This window comes from Lissotriton vulgaris, chromosome 1_1 (assembly GCF_964263255.1).
Source record: "Lissotriton vulgaris chromosome 1_1, aLisVul1.2, whole genome shotgun sequence".
Taxonomy (NCBI): Eukaryota; Metazoa; Chordata; class Amphibia; order Caudata; family Salamandridae; genus Lissotriton; species Lissotriton vulgaris.
The window spans coordinates 677,189,574-677,208,098 of record NC_141685.1 but is presented as its reverse complement, the minus strand read 5'-3'; the positions used below and the strand labels follow the sequence as shown (position 1 = coordinate 677,208,098).

General features: G+C 45.1%; 1 protein-coding gene across 1 annotated transcript in view; it reads left to right on the top strand.

Moving 5' to 3' along the window:
• The window catches only part of LOC147747648 (putative defense protein Hdd11-like), a 133,641-nt gene that overhangs the window by 36,786 nt on the left and 78,330 nt on the right, over positions 1 to 18,525 (top strand). Inside the window, exon 3 of the mRNA XM_086936343.1 lies at positions 7,190 to 7,332. Within this exon, the coding sequence (XP_086792469.1) occupies positions 7,190 to 7,332 (143 nt within the window). The remainder of the gene's footprint in view (positions 1 to 7,189; positions 7,333 to 18,525) is intronic.

Here is an 18,525-nt window from a genome sequence, read left to right as displayed (position 1 = left end):
GGTTCGGAGAAAAGAGCGGCCAAATCCATTATTCAGGGTGTTCTTTGAGTGCAGAGCCTCGCAGCAGCCGTTAGCCTGCCGCCACCATGTTCCTCTTCCACCACATCCGGCCTTGTTTATCATTTGCATTTTTCAATCACTGTCCTTCCCCAAGACCCTCAGTGGGAAATAAGAGGGTGTGGTGGGCGGGTACCAGAGTGGAACCTGCTTAATTCATTGGGACCAAAATGTACCTGATGTCTCTTCTGATATCGCTAACATTTTGGTGAACTGACGTCTGAAAGCTGCCTGTGTGAATGTGCTATGTGCAATACGTGGCTTTCTAAATGGGTGAGTGACATTGGCATGCAAGCATAATGCTTCAATAATGGTGTAGCCTTTCTGCCCTACATCTGATATATTGTTAAATATATAATCCTGGTTTAGTTTTTTTTTATATAATAAATGTTATTTATTTTCAGTAATTGAATGCAGTAACAAATATAGCATTGCATGTTGAATTTTTTTTTTAACACACCACGCTTTGTCTTCTTCCACTGCATAGTCATGTTAACTAGGCTAGGGCGGTAAATTCCACTCCGCTCACGTAGTTTGCTGAATATTGGCAATTCTACGTTCTGCGGAGAACGCGGAATTGTCAAAAATTCCGCGATCTGCAGCGTAGCGGAAGTTTTTCCTTGTTCGCGCTTTCAAAATGCTTGTTCATGTGCGCAGGAGCGACTCTTTGGGATCCCTACATTCGCCGACGAGTTTCCTATCCGTTTGCATGTGCCACGAGATTTTGGTAGCCGGCTGCACAACCCTGCAAGAGTGTGCAATCGTGAACACTTCATTCGGACGCGCCATCGGTCATCCGCATTCGCGAAGAGGAAGCATGCATCGCGAGCGGGCGGGACAAGTGAAACAAGATGGCCACGACCGCATGGGTAAGTTTGCGAGATATTTCCCCCTGAGCACGCAAACAGCGACCCCGAACCGGAAAAACAAAATGCGAACGGGCGGAACAAGCAATTCCGCGTGCTCACCGAATTCTGCGTAGCTTGCTGAGATTTTTTACCGTTTCGCGCAACTTTGCGTAACACGACTATGCAAATTCCGCCCACCCCTACCCATGCATATAAGTACATATTTTACAAATTAGTTAGTTTGTACACATCTTTGTATTGCATATTGAGTGTTCCTGGGTGTTCTATGGTTGGGAATGCGTAACAATTGTGTAAACATCCCAGCCTATTCTGCTAACACAGCCGTTTCATTGGTCATATCTTTGTGTGGCTTTCAAATATTGTTTGTCTTCTAAAGCCCATTTAATTTACACACCAAGAACAGCGTTCTGCCATGTTGGGAGTGGGCGGAATAGTACATTCTGGGCTATCTAGATGCCACACTTCTTAGGAAGCCATCGTCGGGCAGGATGGGACCTGGTAGCCCATTGGCTAGTTACTCCACAACCCCTTAGCCTTGTAGTGTGCATATAAGTGGATCATGTGTATACTGTAGAATGGTCTTTAGGAGGACTGCCCTACTGTTAGCAGGACCTAACAAAAGTAGGCTGCACCAAAGGCTTGACTGCCCCTGTTGCATCTTGGGCTAGCAAAGAAAGGTATGTGCCTGTGGTGTTCCACTCAAAGTCGTCCTTGAACAGCAACTGAGGAGGTTACTCCTTGTTGGTTGACTACTGTCACAGCTTCAAGGCCATAATAGCTAAGAAGCCAGCACCATTGAGAGCCCAGTATCACGAAGGCTGACCGCTCATGGGCACCGGGGTGCAGCCTGAGAGACTGAGGACTGACCCTCAAAAGTTGCATGCGAGTCTACTGGACAAGGGAGAGTCCTAAGTGTGGTTTGATCACCCAGCATGGGAGTTACTGCAAGTTAAAGGGAACAGTTGGTTGTAATGTAATCGGAGACCAGTAGCAACTGGTTTTGTGTTGGAATGCATCCTGACTTTATGGGACATTGATCCGTGACACCTGCCACAGGAAGACCCTTGACACTGGCTCAGCATCCTCAGCATCCTTGATCATCCTCAGTATCCCGCATGCCCTGCTGTTCCCTATACCCAGCAAATGGAGGCTACACCAAAGGCTGGAATGCATCTGCTGCATCTTGGGTTAGCAAAGAAAGGGCTATGTTTGTGGTGTCTCAATCAGTGGCCACTGGCAACCACTAAAGAGGTGTGATTCAGGCAAATGGATGGTGGGTGGGTGCAATCACACACTTTCGCTCTATCAACGACCATTTGTAGAGCGCAGAACTCTCACCGCTAGTGGTATATGGGCACAGTCCATGCAACGTCTCCGTCGAGGAGAAAAAGGAAAAACAAAGGTCAGAAGCAAGCAGAAAGAGGAAAAATGAATGTCGGAAACAAGCAGAAAGAGAAAAAAATAAAGGTCAAGAGCAAGCAGAACGAGGACAAATAACAGGACAGAAATTAGCAGCAAGAAGCAAAATAAAGGTCAGAAATGAGCAGAAAGAGGAAAAATATCAGGCAAAAAGAGGAAAGATAAAGGTCAGAAATTAGAAGAAAGATGCAAAATAAAGGTAAGAAACAAGAAGAAAGAGGCTAAATAAAGATCAGAAACGAGCAGAAATAGGCAAAATAATGAGCAGAATAAGCAGAAAGAGCACTTACCCACTCCTCTGGCTCGCCTCCTCCAGGCCTCTTCTTCAGTCCCTCGGTGCTTGATGCTTAAAGCAGTTGAGTTCTCGGCAACAATTTGGATGGTGCTCTCCTGCTGCTGATAATGTTCAGCCAGCAGCGCCAGAATTGGCTAAAGCGAGCTGCCTTGACGCTCCTACAGGCACTGTGTGCCTGTGCCTGCTCTCCACCCAGTTGTCTCAGACAGCTGGGTGGAGAGGTTTACACTGCGCATGTCATGGCCAAATATTCGGCTAGAAAATCAGACATTTGAGATGAGCAGATTTATAGATACAAGAGAGAACCTAGTGTAAGTCCAAACAATACACTTGCAGGCTTAGAGTGCTGCATAAATTATGAAAAGCAGAAGTAGGGTACTATGGTTAGTTTCAAGTCTTTAAGTGGAGAGCCAGTGATTGATTGTGGGGAACAAAATAAAAAAGTTAAAAACTTACCTGCAACCGGCCACATCGTGCTCTTCTGCTCCTCTTCTTGATAACACAGGCTGCCAGTCTTCATGGTGCACAATCCTGATGCTGCTCTCATGTCATAAAAGCAGAATCAAGATTGGCCTGAGAGCCGAGGATTTGAATCCCAGGGAGACTGGGAGCCTGTGGCGGCTGCTTCCAAACCCAGTAACGCAGCTGGGTTGGAGACCGCTTCACTGCGCATTACGGTTTGGCCAGCCTAAGGCAGCAGGCTAAACCATCACGCGCAGTGAAGGCAGTACACTAATCAATCAATCAGACCACTTGTATAGCGCGCTACTCACCCGGAAGGGTCTCAAGGCGCTTGGGGGAGGGGGGCCGCTACTGCTCAAACAGCCAGGTCTTGAGTTGTCTCCTGAAGGCGAGGTGGTCCTGGGTCAGCCGAAGGTGGATGGGGAGGGAGTTCCATGTCTTGGCCGCCAGGTAGGAGAAAGATCTGCCTCCGGCGGTGGCTCTTCGGATGCGTGGTACGGCGGCGAGGGCGAGGCTAGCGGATCGTAGCTGGCGGGTGGGCGTGTGGAAGGTCAGGCGGTCGTTGAGGTACTTGGGGCCCAGGTCGTGGAGAGACTTGTGAGCGTGGGTGAGGAGTCTGAACGTGATCCTCTTGTTGACTGGGAGCCAGTGCAGGTTCCTCAGGTGGCTGGAGATGTGGCTGCGTCGAGGGATGTCCAGGATGAGTCGGGCGGAGGCGTTCTGAATTTGTTTCAGTCTTTTCTGTAGCTTGGCTGTGGTTCCGGCGTAGAGGGTGTTTCCGTAGTCCTGCCGGCTGGTGACGAGGGCCTAGGTGACCGTCTTCCTGGTTTCGATCGGGATCCATTGGAAGATCTTGCGGAGCATGCAGAGGGTGTGAAAGCATGAAGTGGAGACGGCGTTGACTTGTCTGGTCATCGAGAAGGAGGAGTCCAGGATGAAGCCCAGGTTGCGTGCGTGGTCTGTCGGCTTGGGAGCGATGCCCAGGGCTGGGGGCCACCAGGAGTCATCCCAGGCGGAGGGTGATGGTCCAAGGATGAGGACTTCCATCTTGTCTGAGTTCAGTTTCAAGCGGCTGTTCTTCATCCACTCGGTGACATCTTTCATCCCTTTGTGGAGGCTGGTTCTGGCGGTGTCGGGGTCTCTGGTGAGGGAGAGGATCAGCTGGGTGTCGTCGGTGTAGGAGATGACGTTGAGGTTGTGTTGGCGTGCGATGGCTGCGAGAGGTCTCATGTAGACGTTGAAGAGGGTGGGGCTGAGTGATGATCCTTGCGGGACGCCGCAGATGACTTCGGTGGCTTCGGAACGAAACGGGGGGAGGCGGACTCTGTGTTCTTCCAGCGAGGAACGAGATGATCCACTTCAATGCCTTCTCTTGGATGCCGGTGTTGCTGAGGCGTTGGACTAGGGTGCGGTGGCAGACAGTGTCGAACGTGGCGGAGAGGTCCAGGAGGATGAGTGCCGCTGTTTACCCGTTGTTGAGAAGGGCTCGGATGTCGTCGATGGCTGCGATGAGGGCGGTCTCGGTACTGTGGTTGGCTCTGAAACCGGACTACGAGGGGTCGAGGGATCCATTCGTCTCGAGGAAGGCGGCAAGCTGTCTGTTGGCGATCTTCTCGATGACTTTGGCAGGAAAAGGGAGGAGCGAGATGGGGCGGAAGTTTTTGAGGTCGGTGGGGTCCGCTGCCGGTTTCTTTAGTAGGGCGCTGAGCTCGTCATGCTTCCAGCTCTCCGGGAAGGTGGCGGTGTCGAAGGAGTTGTTGATGACGTCTCGGAGTTGGGGTGCGATGGTGGAGTCGGCCTTGTTGTAGACGTGGTGGGGGCAGGGGTCAGTCGGAGAACCGGAGTGGATGGTGTTCATCGTGCCGGCTGTGTCTTCGGTGGTCACTGCGATCCAGGTGCAGAGGGTCGTGGTGGGGTGTGTTGGTTCGACGGTTGGGTGTGAGGATGGTGTGCCGAAGCTGTTGGGGATGTCGGCAATTTTGCGGTGGAAGAACGAGGCGAGGAAGTCGCAGAGGTCTTGTGAGGGGGTGATGTCGTTGTTGCCGGTGCTGGGGTTGGAGAACTCCTTGATGATGCTGAAGAGTTCCTTGCTGTCGTGGGCGTTGTTGTCCAGTCGCTCCTTCAGTGATTTCTTCTTGGTGGTGCGGATGAGCTGGTGGTGCTTGCGGGTCGCGTGTTTGAGGGCGGTCATGTTGTCAGTGGTCCGGTCGAGCAGCCAGGCTTTCTCGAGGGTGCGGCAGGTCTTTTTGGACTCCTTGAGTTCGTTGGTGAACCAGGGGGCCTTCTTGCCTCTGGGTTTGCTGGGAGGGTTCTTCAGTGGTGCGAGGTCGTCGGCGCAGGTTGTCAGCCAATGTGTGAAGTTGCGGGCAGCTTCGTTGGGGTCCGGTGTGCTGGCAGGTGGGTTCTGGCTGAGGGAGGTGGTGAGCTGGTCGGCGGTGATCTTGCTCCAGCTTCTGTGGGGTACCACTCCTCCTTTGCCTGTCGTCTCCTATGGCCCTGCCCACAAATATTCATCAGGAAAGGAAAAATAAAACAGGTTTATTATTGTTTTATTTTTCCTTTCCTGATGTTTTGAGGCAGCTGCGGGGTGGGGGGGGGGGGGGCATAGCACAGGAGCCGCGGCTGTGGAGATCTACTCATTTATATGGAATACATCGACAACATTACCCACACTATAAATCTGCTCATCTCTGATGTCGGATTTTCCTAGCAGAATATCTAGCCATAGGTTAAGCCCGATCCAACCACGTTCAGCTAGAAAAGTAACAGTGTTGGTTGTGTTGTAAATGCCCTCAACGTAAAGGAGCAGCTCTCCATCTAAAGACTGGGACCTCCCCTGGGGTCCCTACTGCTTAGCATAATTAATGAAGCCCTCCAAGCCTGAAAGGGATCGTTTGTGCTTGTTTTATATATGTATATATTTTACACAGTGGCAGTTTAAAATATGACGTTATGACGGACATTTTCACCGAACTATAACGCCAATGTAACATTTTTTCAGTGAATTTCTAGTTTTATTTACGTAAAGTAGATAGTATTACTATAACTAACTAAAATATGACTTTAAGCTTGCTTTCTCAGTGATTTTCAGTTTTTTTATAAGCCTAAAGTAAGTTCTTATTACCATACCCAATCCCTACTGGCAGCAAACCCATCATCATGCATGGCTTTTGGCTTTGCACTGCATGCTGTTGACTGCAGGGCATGGCCTAGCCTTACCAACCCCCACCATTCATATTTAGCCAAGGAGGGCCCCACCGTGCCCCTTACCACGTCATCATTTTTACGCAAGCCCTCATTTTCATTTCTGTAGTGGTAAAGTAAGTAGTATTTAGTAAGTTATCTCCTTCAGTATTTGTTCACCGTCTTGGGTTCAGGCCAGAATCCTTGTTTAAAAATAACAAATCTCCTCTTGATCCAATCCTGTAGCATCCGATCTATTTTTAAACCATTGCATTCATATTAATTAGCTGCCGTTGTGACTCTTTATACTTCTCAGGGACATATTCTCTCCATAGCAACGTGGTGTTATCCCAGGCAAAGATTGGCCTTTCATTTCCTAAAATGGGAGTCCACCTGATTGACTGGACACACTCTTTATTTCAACCCTATATAGACTGTATTGACATCAACTGCTTTTTTTTGTCCCATGTTCCACATTCATCAAATTCTAAATCTACCCCTTTATGTCAAAAGAGCATAGGAAATGTACGACTATGCATCCTGTATTTTTTGTAACAACAGTTAAAAATGTATGTTGGGGGTGCTACTCCAAACATGGCAGTCTGCCTCCCCAAATAACTACAAGTACAATCATGAATTAATGGCAAAGCTGCTTTACAATGACCACAAGCCTCCACAGTTTAGTCCACACCAGCTTCGTCTGTTGAGGAATAGATTGAAATAATCAATTATATTTGGTTTGTTTTAGCAGGACAGTATAGCAACATAGTAACACTTACAAAGGGCAGCTGCACTGTAGACCCTTTTATAGTAAGTCTCGCAGGAGACGACATTGAGTCACAATGTAATTTGCTGTCAAACAAACAAATGGTGTTTCATACAGATTTTTGCTCCTGTATTTTAGTGACCATCAAAGGCAACACAGCTGCTCAGATCTTTGAAGGGTTTCTTCTTCAAGCTCGTTCAGATTCAACATCCACTACCCCACATGGTACTTTTGTAATCAATGGTGCTGCAGCCCAGACATTGAAATGCACAGCTTCTGCGGTAAGTTTTCGTAATGATATTTACTGTAAAACTCCGAATCCGAAAACAAATGTTTAAACGTATCAATTTAAAGTAAAATCATTTGTCATTTCACTGCTATAACCACAGGTTTCAATGAATCCTGGTCCTTTGTATTTAGACTCTTAAACACGTGATTGTTCACAGAGAATGAGTTGAGCGTTTTAGATTAATTGGCGATTGCCATCGTCGTACCTTAGAGCTCCACTTTGACCGTCGCTGGCAAGATTGTCAAATGACCACATGTCACTGAATTAAATGAATGCTTCAATTTGGAGGGTCTTTGGGTACCGTTCACCGGGCCACCGAGCTCCCCTGCTTCCTCTCCGTGGATAACAAATCTTTAATGTATATACTGGGAATAATCAAAGACCATAGTACTGACAATATGTACACACAAGGGTTCTGAATCCACGGTGACTAGAGTTATATTAAGTTGAATTCAACTCACCCTGCCCAATGGGTACAAGCAGAGACATCGATAACTATTCTCTCAGTGTCTTATAACATCTGATCCAATCACCTTCTCCTTTTCTGATTTGGTCTCTTATAGCTGATAATTGGTAAAAGGCCAGCACAGATCATGACATCATGTGTTTGCTCTTTTTCTTTGGATTTCAGTGTTTCTCTCACCTGCAGTCTCCCTATATTTTCTGCTCGTGCTCCCAGCAGGCAGAAAAAAACTGTTATAGAACTGGCAGAGGGAAAGACATGTCATCTCAATAGAGGAATTGCTAGAGGAGGTATTTTGCTCTTGCAGCTGGGGAAACCAGCTACGTTGTCCAGCCTTGCGTTCCAAAAAGTGACAAGGTTTGAAGGTAAAACCTTGGACTAGGGGAGGTGGCACATATACCATAGTAGCAAAGTGACTTCAGTGGCAATGACATTCTGCCTTGTCCTCCTCAGAACTTTTGATGCTGAAACTGATGGCTTCCGCAGGAGCTTCATAATGACATATATGATTTCAAGACTCCTTTGTTGGCTTCCAGCATCCTGCCACCCCCGCTGGAGAAGCTAGAGTCAAAAACTTGGATAGGTGTGACCTGCTTGGCCTTCCTGGATTCCTTTCCATTGCTGCCAGCATCAGATTACACCTAGGACCAGGTCAACCGTAAACTGACATTCAATGTGTACTTTTTGTGATGCTTTTAGGCTTAAAACATACAAAATCATATTTCTAGTCCCCCTTATTGAATTTTAATCGATTTAATGTATTTTTATAAATTGTTTAGGCATTTTGTTTTATATTATGTTCTTTTTTTTTCTTATTTAGAAGATTTTTGACCTTAACATTGGTTGGTATTGGTTGCTATTGACACACACTTTGCTATGCTAATACCTATTCCAAGTGGCAATTACCACAAGAGGTTGACCACAGTTTTTTGGTATGAGATGACCTGACCATATTGCTGTGGTAGGTGTACCTCCCTTCCCAAATGAATAACTCAGTTTCTGACAGGGATTGATTCAGACCGCCTCACCATTCAGCGCAACTTTGGTCGGGTTCTTCTTCAGTCCTCCTTATGCATTCGGTGTGTTTAGCTGACTTGAGGGTTCCTTGGTAAATGTTATCTGCTGCATACAAAAAAAGAAGCTAAGAGGGAATTTAGAGGAGAAAATGGTTGCCCTCCAGTCAATATTATAGAACAATGCAAGATAAACCCTTACTCCTTCACTCCTGATAGCACTCAATTTTGTCACTCTTCAAAATGAAAAGTTAGATAGGCAATGACCGTGTCTTATCTTGTTCACAAGGGGTGTCTATACTTTGAGATCCAAACACTACTGAGTGCTGTATCAAGAGGAGGTAAAAGTAGGAGACACCTTGCATAAGCAACCACCATAAGCCCTGGATAAATAACAGACACTTCCCCTTAGTTCTCCCTTGGATGCGGATAGCCCTTTATTGTCCTGTGTTATCTGCTACCATTCTCCCTATGCACATATAACCTATTGCTGTCTCGTTCTTTTTCACCCTTACCTAATGTGTCAGTGGGGAAGACGCTTTTCTTGCTTTCACATTGCTTTGTTCTGGGTCTAGTACATTGTGGCTTCTCACCACTTCCTCCTAATTTTCATTGGCAATCACTTTTGCATTAGGTTTGGCCTACTCGGAGGAACAATGACTTGCAACAGCTCCATCTTGTTTTGAGACAAAAAAGCCCTGGTATGGACTACTCACACCTTTAACTATGGTTATGGTTCTAGACCTTTCCGACACTTTTTTTATTTGTCTTGAAGCAAAAACAATAGGCTGGGCCAATCTGCGCTGGGTTTTATGTATGAGCTGTACTTTATGCTTCATGAGGGTGTCCACCTGCAGATGTTCTTGATTTCTGTAAAGAGCACTCTATTTATTCTCCTATTGTAATAGCCCCTACTCTATATGAGATTAGTGGAAGAGAACATGGAACAGCTTACTTTTGAGGTATGAGAGTGATCCGGGGAGGAGCTCCTATTTTCTATGAAACTGCTGCAAGCCCCAGGGGTAGTCGTCAAGGGACTAACCTTGCTGTGACCCCCTAGTTCCCTCACCCTCAATGTGCCTTTTTCCCACATCTCTTCAGGCACAGGCCCTTCTCTTTTGTCACTGCAGAGTACATGTCCGGGCTCCGCACATTTATCTTACCAGTCACAAACCTATTGGTGCCCACTCTGCCAGTTCTGGACACTCATTGAACCAGATCAAGTTTTTAAGAGAGTGATACCATAGGTTCTTCTTTACTGCTCTTTCTAGTTATTCAACAGAAGCCTGTTGCCGACGGATATAACATTTGTTTGTATAAATACATTTGCAAAGTTATTTGTAGTTACTACCTTTTTGCTTGCATATAGTGATGGCTAAAAGCCATTACTTGAAAGAATGATGTGAGTCCTAAGGACAAATGTATCTTCTCTTTATATTTATACGGTACAATTTTGTTTCATGTTACTTACATTTTTATCAGTAGCCTTCACATCACAATATTAAAAAGGATTATTGAAAACCCAGGGCTGCAGGATGTTGAGATCACAGGTTGACAATGTACACAGTCTCTCCACTTCTAAAACTAGCAAAACCTAAGGACATTTATTTCTAAGTCTATTAATGGAGACTGGGTCTGCTGAGCTATAGGATTGCCACATTCCCCAGGTGATCTGGCACAGCTTTGTCTTTGGGTCTGCTTGCCACCGCTGTGGTCGTAACAGACCCTTTTCCCTAGAGCTAGTGGCTTTCACGGTCACAAATCTGCAGACTCTTGGGGATGGTTAGATCCTGCTCTTTTCAGTTGTGTATTGTGACCACAAGGGTGACAAGATGAATATGGCCCACTGCGGCTTACAGTCTGTATGGTATTGGCTCGCTCAAGTATACTGAGGATGCAGCAAATACCATTTGAGTCCTCCAGTGATAAGTGGATGCAGGAGGAGTCTCCTATGGTAGAGGTAGGAGTTTTACCGAAAAATGGAGGCAGTATGAGTCCTGAATGAGGGCCTGCCTGAGGCCTTGTCCTTATTCCCTCCACTGTGGCAATCTGTTTTATATACTGAGATATCAGGAGCCAGTGGTCATATTTCTGGAAGCTTACCAAAAAGAAGAATGAGAGTCTGTGATTATGTCCACATTCAGAGGTCTGCAAGAGCTGTCAACTGTATAGAGGCAAAAGTGTCACTAATGGAGGGCTCACTTCAATCACTCAAGACCCACAAGATGGAGACAGAGTGTAGAGTCTGGACCTTGGACCAAAGGTTTGCCACTGTGGAAAAATCAGTGCATATTTTTGAAACTGGGGCTAGAATGAACCAAGATTTGAGGACTGTGCATATTTTCGACTGTGAAACTCCAGTCTAAGATGCAGTGGCGGCTGGCATGTACCGAGGGTGATGAGGCGGGTAGCAAATATTTTCATTTTTAATAAAATACACTTACCTTCCTGTGCGACGCAACATCCTCCTCAATCAATTTTCTCTCTTCGAGGTAGGCTCCAACGGGGGATCCAGCCAACTCCCCTAACCAATCTCTAGCCCAGCTATATAATCAGAAGGGTTAGAGAGGTTTAAAATGCCCATGTCTGGCTGGCTGCCGCATGTTATACTTAAGTGCACAGCTCCCTGATGCCACTCAGCAGCAATGACCCCACCCTGTCCTCACACTCAGTTCAAGATGTGTTGGTTGCTGAACAATAAAATGGTATTAAATACACTTTATTACCATTTTATTTTCAGCTCTGGCCTGGGGCTTTTCTTTGTGGGGTGATGCTGCTCCACTCAAATGGTGGAGCCGCCACTACTAAGATGAAGCTGGAGATGTTGAACGATGCAGGTAAAGCATCACAAGTTCGTATCCTGGCTGGAATGTCCTCCTACAGCAAAGGCTGGGGATTTGTGGAAGGGGTTCAACGTTTTTAATATAGTAGCACTTGATGAAGCTGTCAATTTCCCAGTGACAGTAATTAAGGCATAATACACAAGATGATGAACGGAATGTTGCACAATGGCAAAATATTCACCCCCTGTCCATCAACTGTTGTTTTTGCAGTAATTAAGGCATATCACATATCTACTAGATGTCGCCTGACAGAAGAACAAAATTAGTCATGACATTATTGGTAGATCTGTCTGATCCATGGAAGTGTGAAATGGTTAATCAGGTTACTTCCAAGAAGCTAGATATTAGTGTGAATGGCTTCAGAGTCTATAAATGTGCAGAGTTCACTCACATAGCTCTTACGCTGAGGCCAGAGTTTAAATCCCTCATGGAAGACCCCTCCATTGGTATGAAAGCAATTGGGCTTTGTTTCCAGACCAATTGTGTGTCAGGGACATGTGTGCATTCAGAGCCAGAGGAGGCTATAGATTTCCTGTTAAAAAAAACCAGAAAAAGTCCTATTCTTCAGAGGATGCACTGAGTGTTTCAACCTCAAGGCCTATTAATACATATGAAATATGAGACTGTCAGATCGTATGCTGCCTTATCAACTAGTAGGCCTGACATGACAACAATTTGAGTGAGCGATCACTGTTATGGAAAGTCTGACATTTATAAAAGTAGATTTATATCATAAGATTCAATTAAAACAGATTGGTTAAGTTAAAGAGGTTTTAAACCATTCTGCGAAAACTGCAAAAAACACATAGATGTAGCAACATTTCCTAATTCGTAAAAGAATGATTGCCGGTGCCCAAAGCTCTGATGAGTAACCTGTGTCCAGCGTTATTAAATGTCAGCGCAACGAATACCAAGGCTACTAGGCTTGAATCTATCTCATTCCCCTTTAATCCACTGCCAGATACTCCCTGTCCCTTTATCCCAATCCTACGAGTCCTTGCATTCTCCCTTTGTGACGTTTTTTCCTAGAGGTGGGCTAGCCAGTGAAAGCTAAAGCCTGAAGCCTGACTTCGGCTCAGCTCGATGTCCTATTAAAACCTCAAGCACATAATGAGACAAACTTTCATGTTGCTTCTGCTTGCCTCCAACCTCTCTCTACCCGGGTTGTGGTGTTACAACCAGAGCTGCTGACTCTGTAACTCTGGAACCAGGTTTGACCCTTGGTGTTGATTCAACATTCTGTGATTCTGAGCAAATCACCTAATCTCACCATGCCTATAAACAGTGTATGTGACTTTGTATCATGCAACTGGTGCTCATGTAAAGCACTCCAATACCTTTGGGTCGAGTTTGCACTATATTTTAAAAACTGCAGAAGAATGCACTAATAGGTAAAAACAAAGCCAGAACATAAGGAAATACAAATAGATACCATTTACTGGCTGATTTATAGAGAGTGAACCAGAAAACCTGGATAACGCACAGCTTCCCTGCTTAAATTGTGTGAACTTCTCCCAAGATTTTATTTCACTAAAAAGTTATTTTGATTATGCGAGTTCAGACTACCAGTTTTACAAAATTACCACTTTAATTAAGTACTTCTAAGGGCGCTTCTTGAATGTGCCCTTTTAATGTCAAAGCTTCCACAAGGTAATAAAATACAATTTTTTGCACATTAAAAAGACTTGATCATATTTTAAGTTTTGTTTTGGGTGATTTACATAACACATATTTTCTGGGCTCGCCTCATTGATGGGCTCAAAGATCCGTGCCAGCAGGGCCGGAATGGTTGTAGCGGGCATCGGGCGTTTCCCCGGGAGGCTGGAAGGGTGGGGACCTGTTTGTAGTGATGAGGGCAGGTTTTGCAGCAGTGCTGCAATATCGACCCCCAGTAATAAAAGCAGCAGTGCTTGACAGCTGCACCCCCGCCCCCCAGGGAGTTAGTGGGGGCTGGTCTGATAAGATTGCCAGGGCTGCTTTGGGTTTCCAGTCCAGTTCTGCGAGCCAGAACCTTGGCTCCCATCTCCAGGTTAATTTGTTGACTGCTCACCTCCAGAAATAACCCTCACATTCCTCACTCTTCCAATTGCTTTTGGGGAGCTGTATATGGAACATTTTAGACAGTCAAATCTACCATGTCCAAAATAGGCCAGGATGCTGTAACTTAATTATCTGTAATATTTGTTATCCTTGGTCCTAAAAGTACTAGTCAGAGGCAGCCAGGCCAAGTGTCACATATCATCTGTGGTACTAATGCATTTGAGTGCACTCGGGCAGCAAGCACAGGAAAACATCATGCATTTGAGAAGTTTTAGGGCATGAGCAATTCACTTTTAAACTTATTTCTGCCCCCAACCATTCTTACCTGTACCAGGACAATCAATGTATTCTTAATGCTGCCCACCCAGACTGCAAATTTGTCAATTCCGCGCCTCTGGGTTAAAGTGAACACACACCAGGGGATTGGCAGAGGACCCAATCCTCAGGGGTAGTAAGCACTATATAAATAAATACAATTTCAATTACACTGCAGAAAAGAAGATTGGGAGATGATGGGTACGTTAAAATGGAGGGAGGAGAGCGTGCTTGAGAGACGAGGAAGAGGAGACACTTTTAGAGGGGCCAGAAAGCTAAATGTTGGACGGATAAAGGTGAGATCAAAGAGCAGGAAAAGAGAAAATGGCAGGAGAATTGCAGGACCCGAGAATGATTGTGGGATGGAAAAGAGGGCAACTGAAATTGGAGAGAAGTGTGAGGGAAATACGCTGGAACATAGACACTGTATACAGATTAATCTCCATATAGTTTTTAGCAAGATGCTGGAGTAAGGATGGAGGGGGAGAATGAGAACAGCTCTAGAGTTGAATGGGAGGAGAATTAAAACCCAACAAAGCGAAATATAGCAAAATATTGGAGAGAAGGATAAAAATACCAAAAGAGACTGAAAGAGGAAAAAGTAAGATGGCGGACAAAAAGAGACTGCAATAGGAGAGATGAAGATGTAAAGAGTGAGAAATAGGACCAATAAGGAGAAAAGTTACCTGAAACAAGAAGAAAGAAAGAGGTATTACTAGAGAATAGGAAATATAGGAAAAATAAAGGGAGATAGTCTGTGTAGAAGGGAGAGAAATGAGAAAGAAGAGGAAGAAAACGAATCAAAGAACCAGACCCATCCTGAGAGGAGGAGAAAAAGGAGACAAGATACAGGAGAGAAAAAAGGGAGCCATTTGTATGCGTAAGTAAGAAGGTCCTTTACCTGTGCAATACTGTGAGAAATTGGGTTACTGATTGAGGGGGGGTGAAACCCTACTCCAGCAGAAACCACAATCGTTGTCAGGGTGAAGTCGCAAGCAAGCCCCAAACTCTCCTGTGCTCAACCCATTGGTAGCATGGCACAGAGCAGTCAGGCATAACTTAGAGGAAATATGTAAAGTATTTATGTATCACTTCAAACAGTAATAAAGTGAAAACACAACACAAGAAACATCTCACACTAATTTAACACAAAGGGTGAAATGCAATAAATAATGTGAGACCAAAACAACAAACATCCAAACAGTAGAACCAGAGATAGACAATTTTAAAGAGTTACGTAAAAATAGCACCTAAAAGCACAAAATGCCAACTGTGGATATCTGGTCGTGCCAGACCGGGAAAAAGTAACAAGCTCAGGCTGACCATGATGAAGCTCATGCCAGCTAAATGTGTTTTTGCTTTGTTCGCTCTAAGTTTGCAGAGTATGCCCAGATGTGGGTCCCGTGCTCTCCATGCCACTGGAGTCAAGATATCCTGGCTGATGAGGGGTGAAACCCTGAAACTGGTTCTAGGATGCTTGTTTCCAGTCTAGGGAGGACCTGGCCTGGCAGTTCGGCCTGGACTGTTCCCATTGGACGCAGAGTCAAGATTGAGTTGCATATGGCTGGGTTTAAACTGGAATGACTTGGGAGGGAAAAAAATGATGGATTTAGACCCAGCTCTCTGTACTGGGGTGAATGTATGACACTGTTCTGCATTCTATCCATCAATGTTCTTTTTGAAACTTTCTAAAGGTGGCATTTCAGAATTGTGATTAAAAATTCTACTTTACCAATTAAGAGGGCTTTAAATTACGATTCTTAAACTTGTCTACCTGCTCCCAATTGAAATTATGACTTATTAAAGGTAATAAGGTAACCCAATGTAACCTTATGGGAGAGGTAGGCCTTGCAGTAGTAAAACCCGAATTTATTAGTTTTTCCACTGCCAGGACATGTAAAACTTAAAGTTTTATGTCCAACTTTTTAAATACACTGCACCCTGACCTCTGGGCTGTCCAGGCCTACCCTAGGGTGGCTTATATGTATTAAAATGTAATCCAGTATTTGTAAAGCGCACAGCTACCCGGAGGCATCCTGGCGCTGGAGGGCGTCAGGAAGATTAAGCATACTTTTGCCAAGAGTCACATGGTGCTTGGCTGATCTGCCGCTGGCCCCGGGGATCGAACCATGAGCCCCAGCGTCTGGTGTCAGTCGCTCTGGCTGCAGCGCCACATTTCTTCCTTAAAAAGGAATGTTTGAGCCTGGCCAAAGGTTTATGTTGTCAGTTCGAAATGGCAGTTTAAAACTGTACACACATGCGTCCACTGCGAGCATGAGCCAGGTTTAAAGGACTTCTTCAGTGGGTGACAAAAAACATTTCATTTACAACTCCTGGGTAGATGTAGTACTACTTTACTAGGGCTAACTAGTAAATTAAATGTGCCTATTGGGTATAAGCCAATTTTACTATGTTTACAGGAGATCGCACTAGCAATTTGTGAACTTTACCACTGCTAACCAGTGCTAGAGTACTAAGGCCAGCAACATGAAATCAGGAAGAAAATGGAGGCGGAAGGCAAAATGTTTGAGGGCAGACCAGCCTAAGGCTGACGTGTCTAACAAATACTTAAACATTTTGGCCTTGTTAGAATGCCTAGGCATTTATATTGCAACATCAGGAGTAACTTGTACTATAAAAAGTTTTCCACAGTCTTCAGCACACACTTCAGTTTGTTAGAAAGTATCACTCCAGTATCACTCCTAGTGTGAAACTGTTGACATGGAAATGTCACACCTAGGCACAATGAAAGTATGGAAATGTCACACATGGGTGAGCTGACAATCAACTTGGAAGCTCCTCAACCATATTACTTTTCAACCTGCACCAGAAACACCCTAGAATAGACGCCATTCTCCTATCCTGTAATAATATGAAATCATTGTTTTTTTTTTAGGATTAGCCTCCTGATCTACGACTTCATGGCTTGCTTCTGCATCAAATTCCTAAGATAAGGCATAGTTATGGTCCTACAGTCTGGAACTATCGAAGCAAAGTCTATTTGCTAGACCGTCTCCATTACTGGAATCCCCCAGGAATTTGAAGTAGACCTTTCCAATGCTTCCTTGAAAACATTGTCCTACTTCCTACTGGCCACTCTTGGCCATTTCCTGGATTGTCATGAGCAATGGCTCTTGGAATAAGGATAACTCCTGTTCTTCTGTTCAGTCTGATTTCTAGATCCCTTACCCCTGCACCTCCTGGGGTAAGAATGTGATTCAATACATCTTCTTGAAGGCTACCTTAACAATGATTTGAAAAAGAATCCAAAGAACTGGCACCTATAGACCAAGAAAGAGGAGTGTTTCTTTTCTGTAAATAGTTTATGAAGCTTTTCTTTGCGTTCAGCTCAAGAGGGCATCCTTAGAGCCGTACATTTTTGTGCTGAATCTGTGTGCTATGAATTCTATAATGGCTACTTCTGCCAGGGCAGCAGCTCCTACCACATCAAAAGACATGCCAGAAAGGAATTAAACCTGTTCATGACTGCTCTTAAGAGAAGAACATTTCACTCCCTCCCGAAAAGCCTTGAAATGGCCTTTAAAGTCTGAAATCACAGGCTGCGGGGCATATGCTCCATAAATGCTAGCTTGCATAGCTAGGTGAGATCTAGAATAGGATTTCTTGAGAGCCAAATCAATCTTTGTACCTGCCTAGTCCTACAGAATACTGTCTACCGCCATGGAAGCATGACTCGCTAAGCTGACCACCAGGGAATCCACTAAATCAAGCATTCTGATCTATTTGATCTAGAGGCAGAATGGAAATCTTGTAAAGGTTCGTCCATTCCCTGAATACCACATCAAACACATGTTTATGTATAGGAAAACCCAAGGAATGAGCCTTCTCTAAGAACAGGATCCACAGAAGTAGTAGCAGGCTGGTCCACAGGGAAATCCATATTCCTCCCTGCTCTTCCCAGACTTTCAGGTAGAAGGTCATTAACTATGTATTTAACGTTCTGGTCAAAGGATATATGCTCTGTATTCTCCTCTTCAGAACTTGACGCAGAGGATTCAGAGGTACTATGGCAATTGCCATAGATGAAGCAGGAGGAGGAGCCTGCAGTTATTCCATTGCCACTTTTACTATTTTTCATATAGACTTTTCAATCGCTGGATACACATTCTCCCTTCTGGATTTCTTAGCATGAGGGGAGAGTGACTAGAGGAAGAGGAAGCCAAGTTTCCTTTTAGCTTCATAGTTGCCCATTTTAAAGTGCATGAAAAAAACACTGCAAGAGGCACTTGCACTTATGCAGGTAGTGTGCTGTTATTAGGAACAGAAAGTGCGCCCAGAAAAAATGAAAGCCTGCATATGTGCAGTCACACAATTGAACATGCACGCGCCTCTCCTACCTGCATACCAAAAAGAGACGCACAATCCCCGCACACCTCACCTTCCGCCATACAGATGCTGCATCTGATATCGGAGGCCCTGCTCTCCCACATTGGAAAAGTAGGTATTCGCTTTCATAAGGCCTGGCTCTACTGAAGAGAAAAGGTACACTA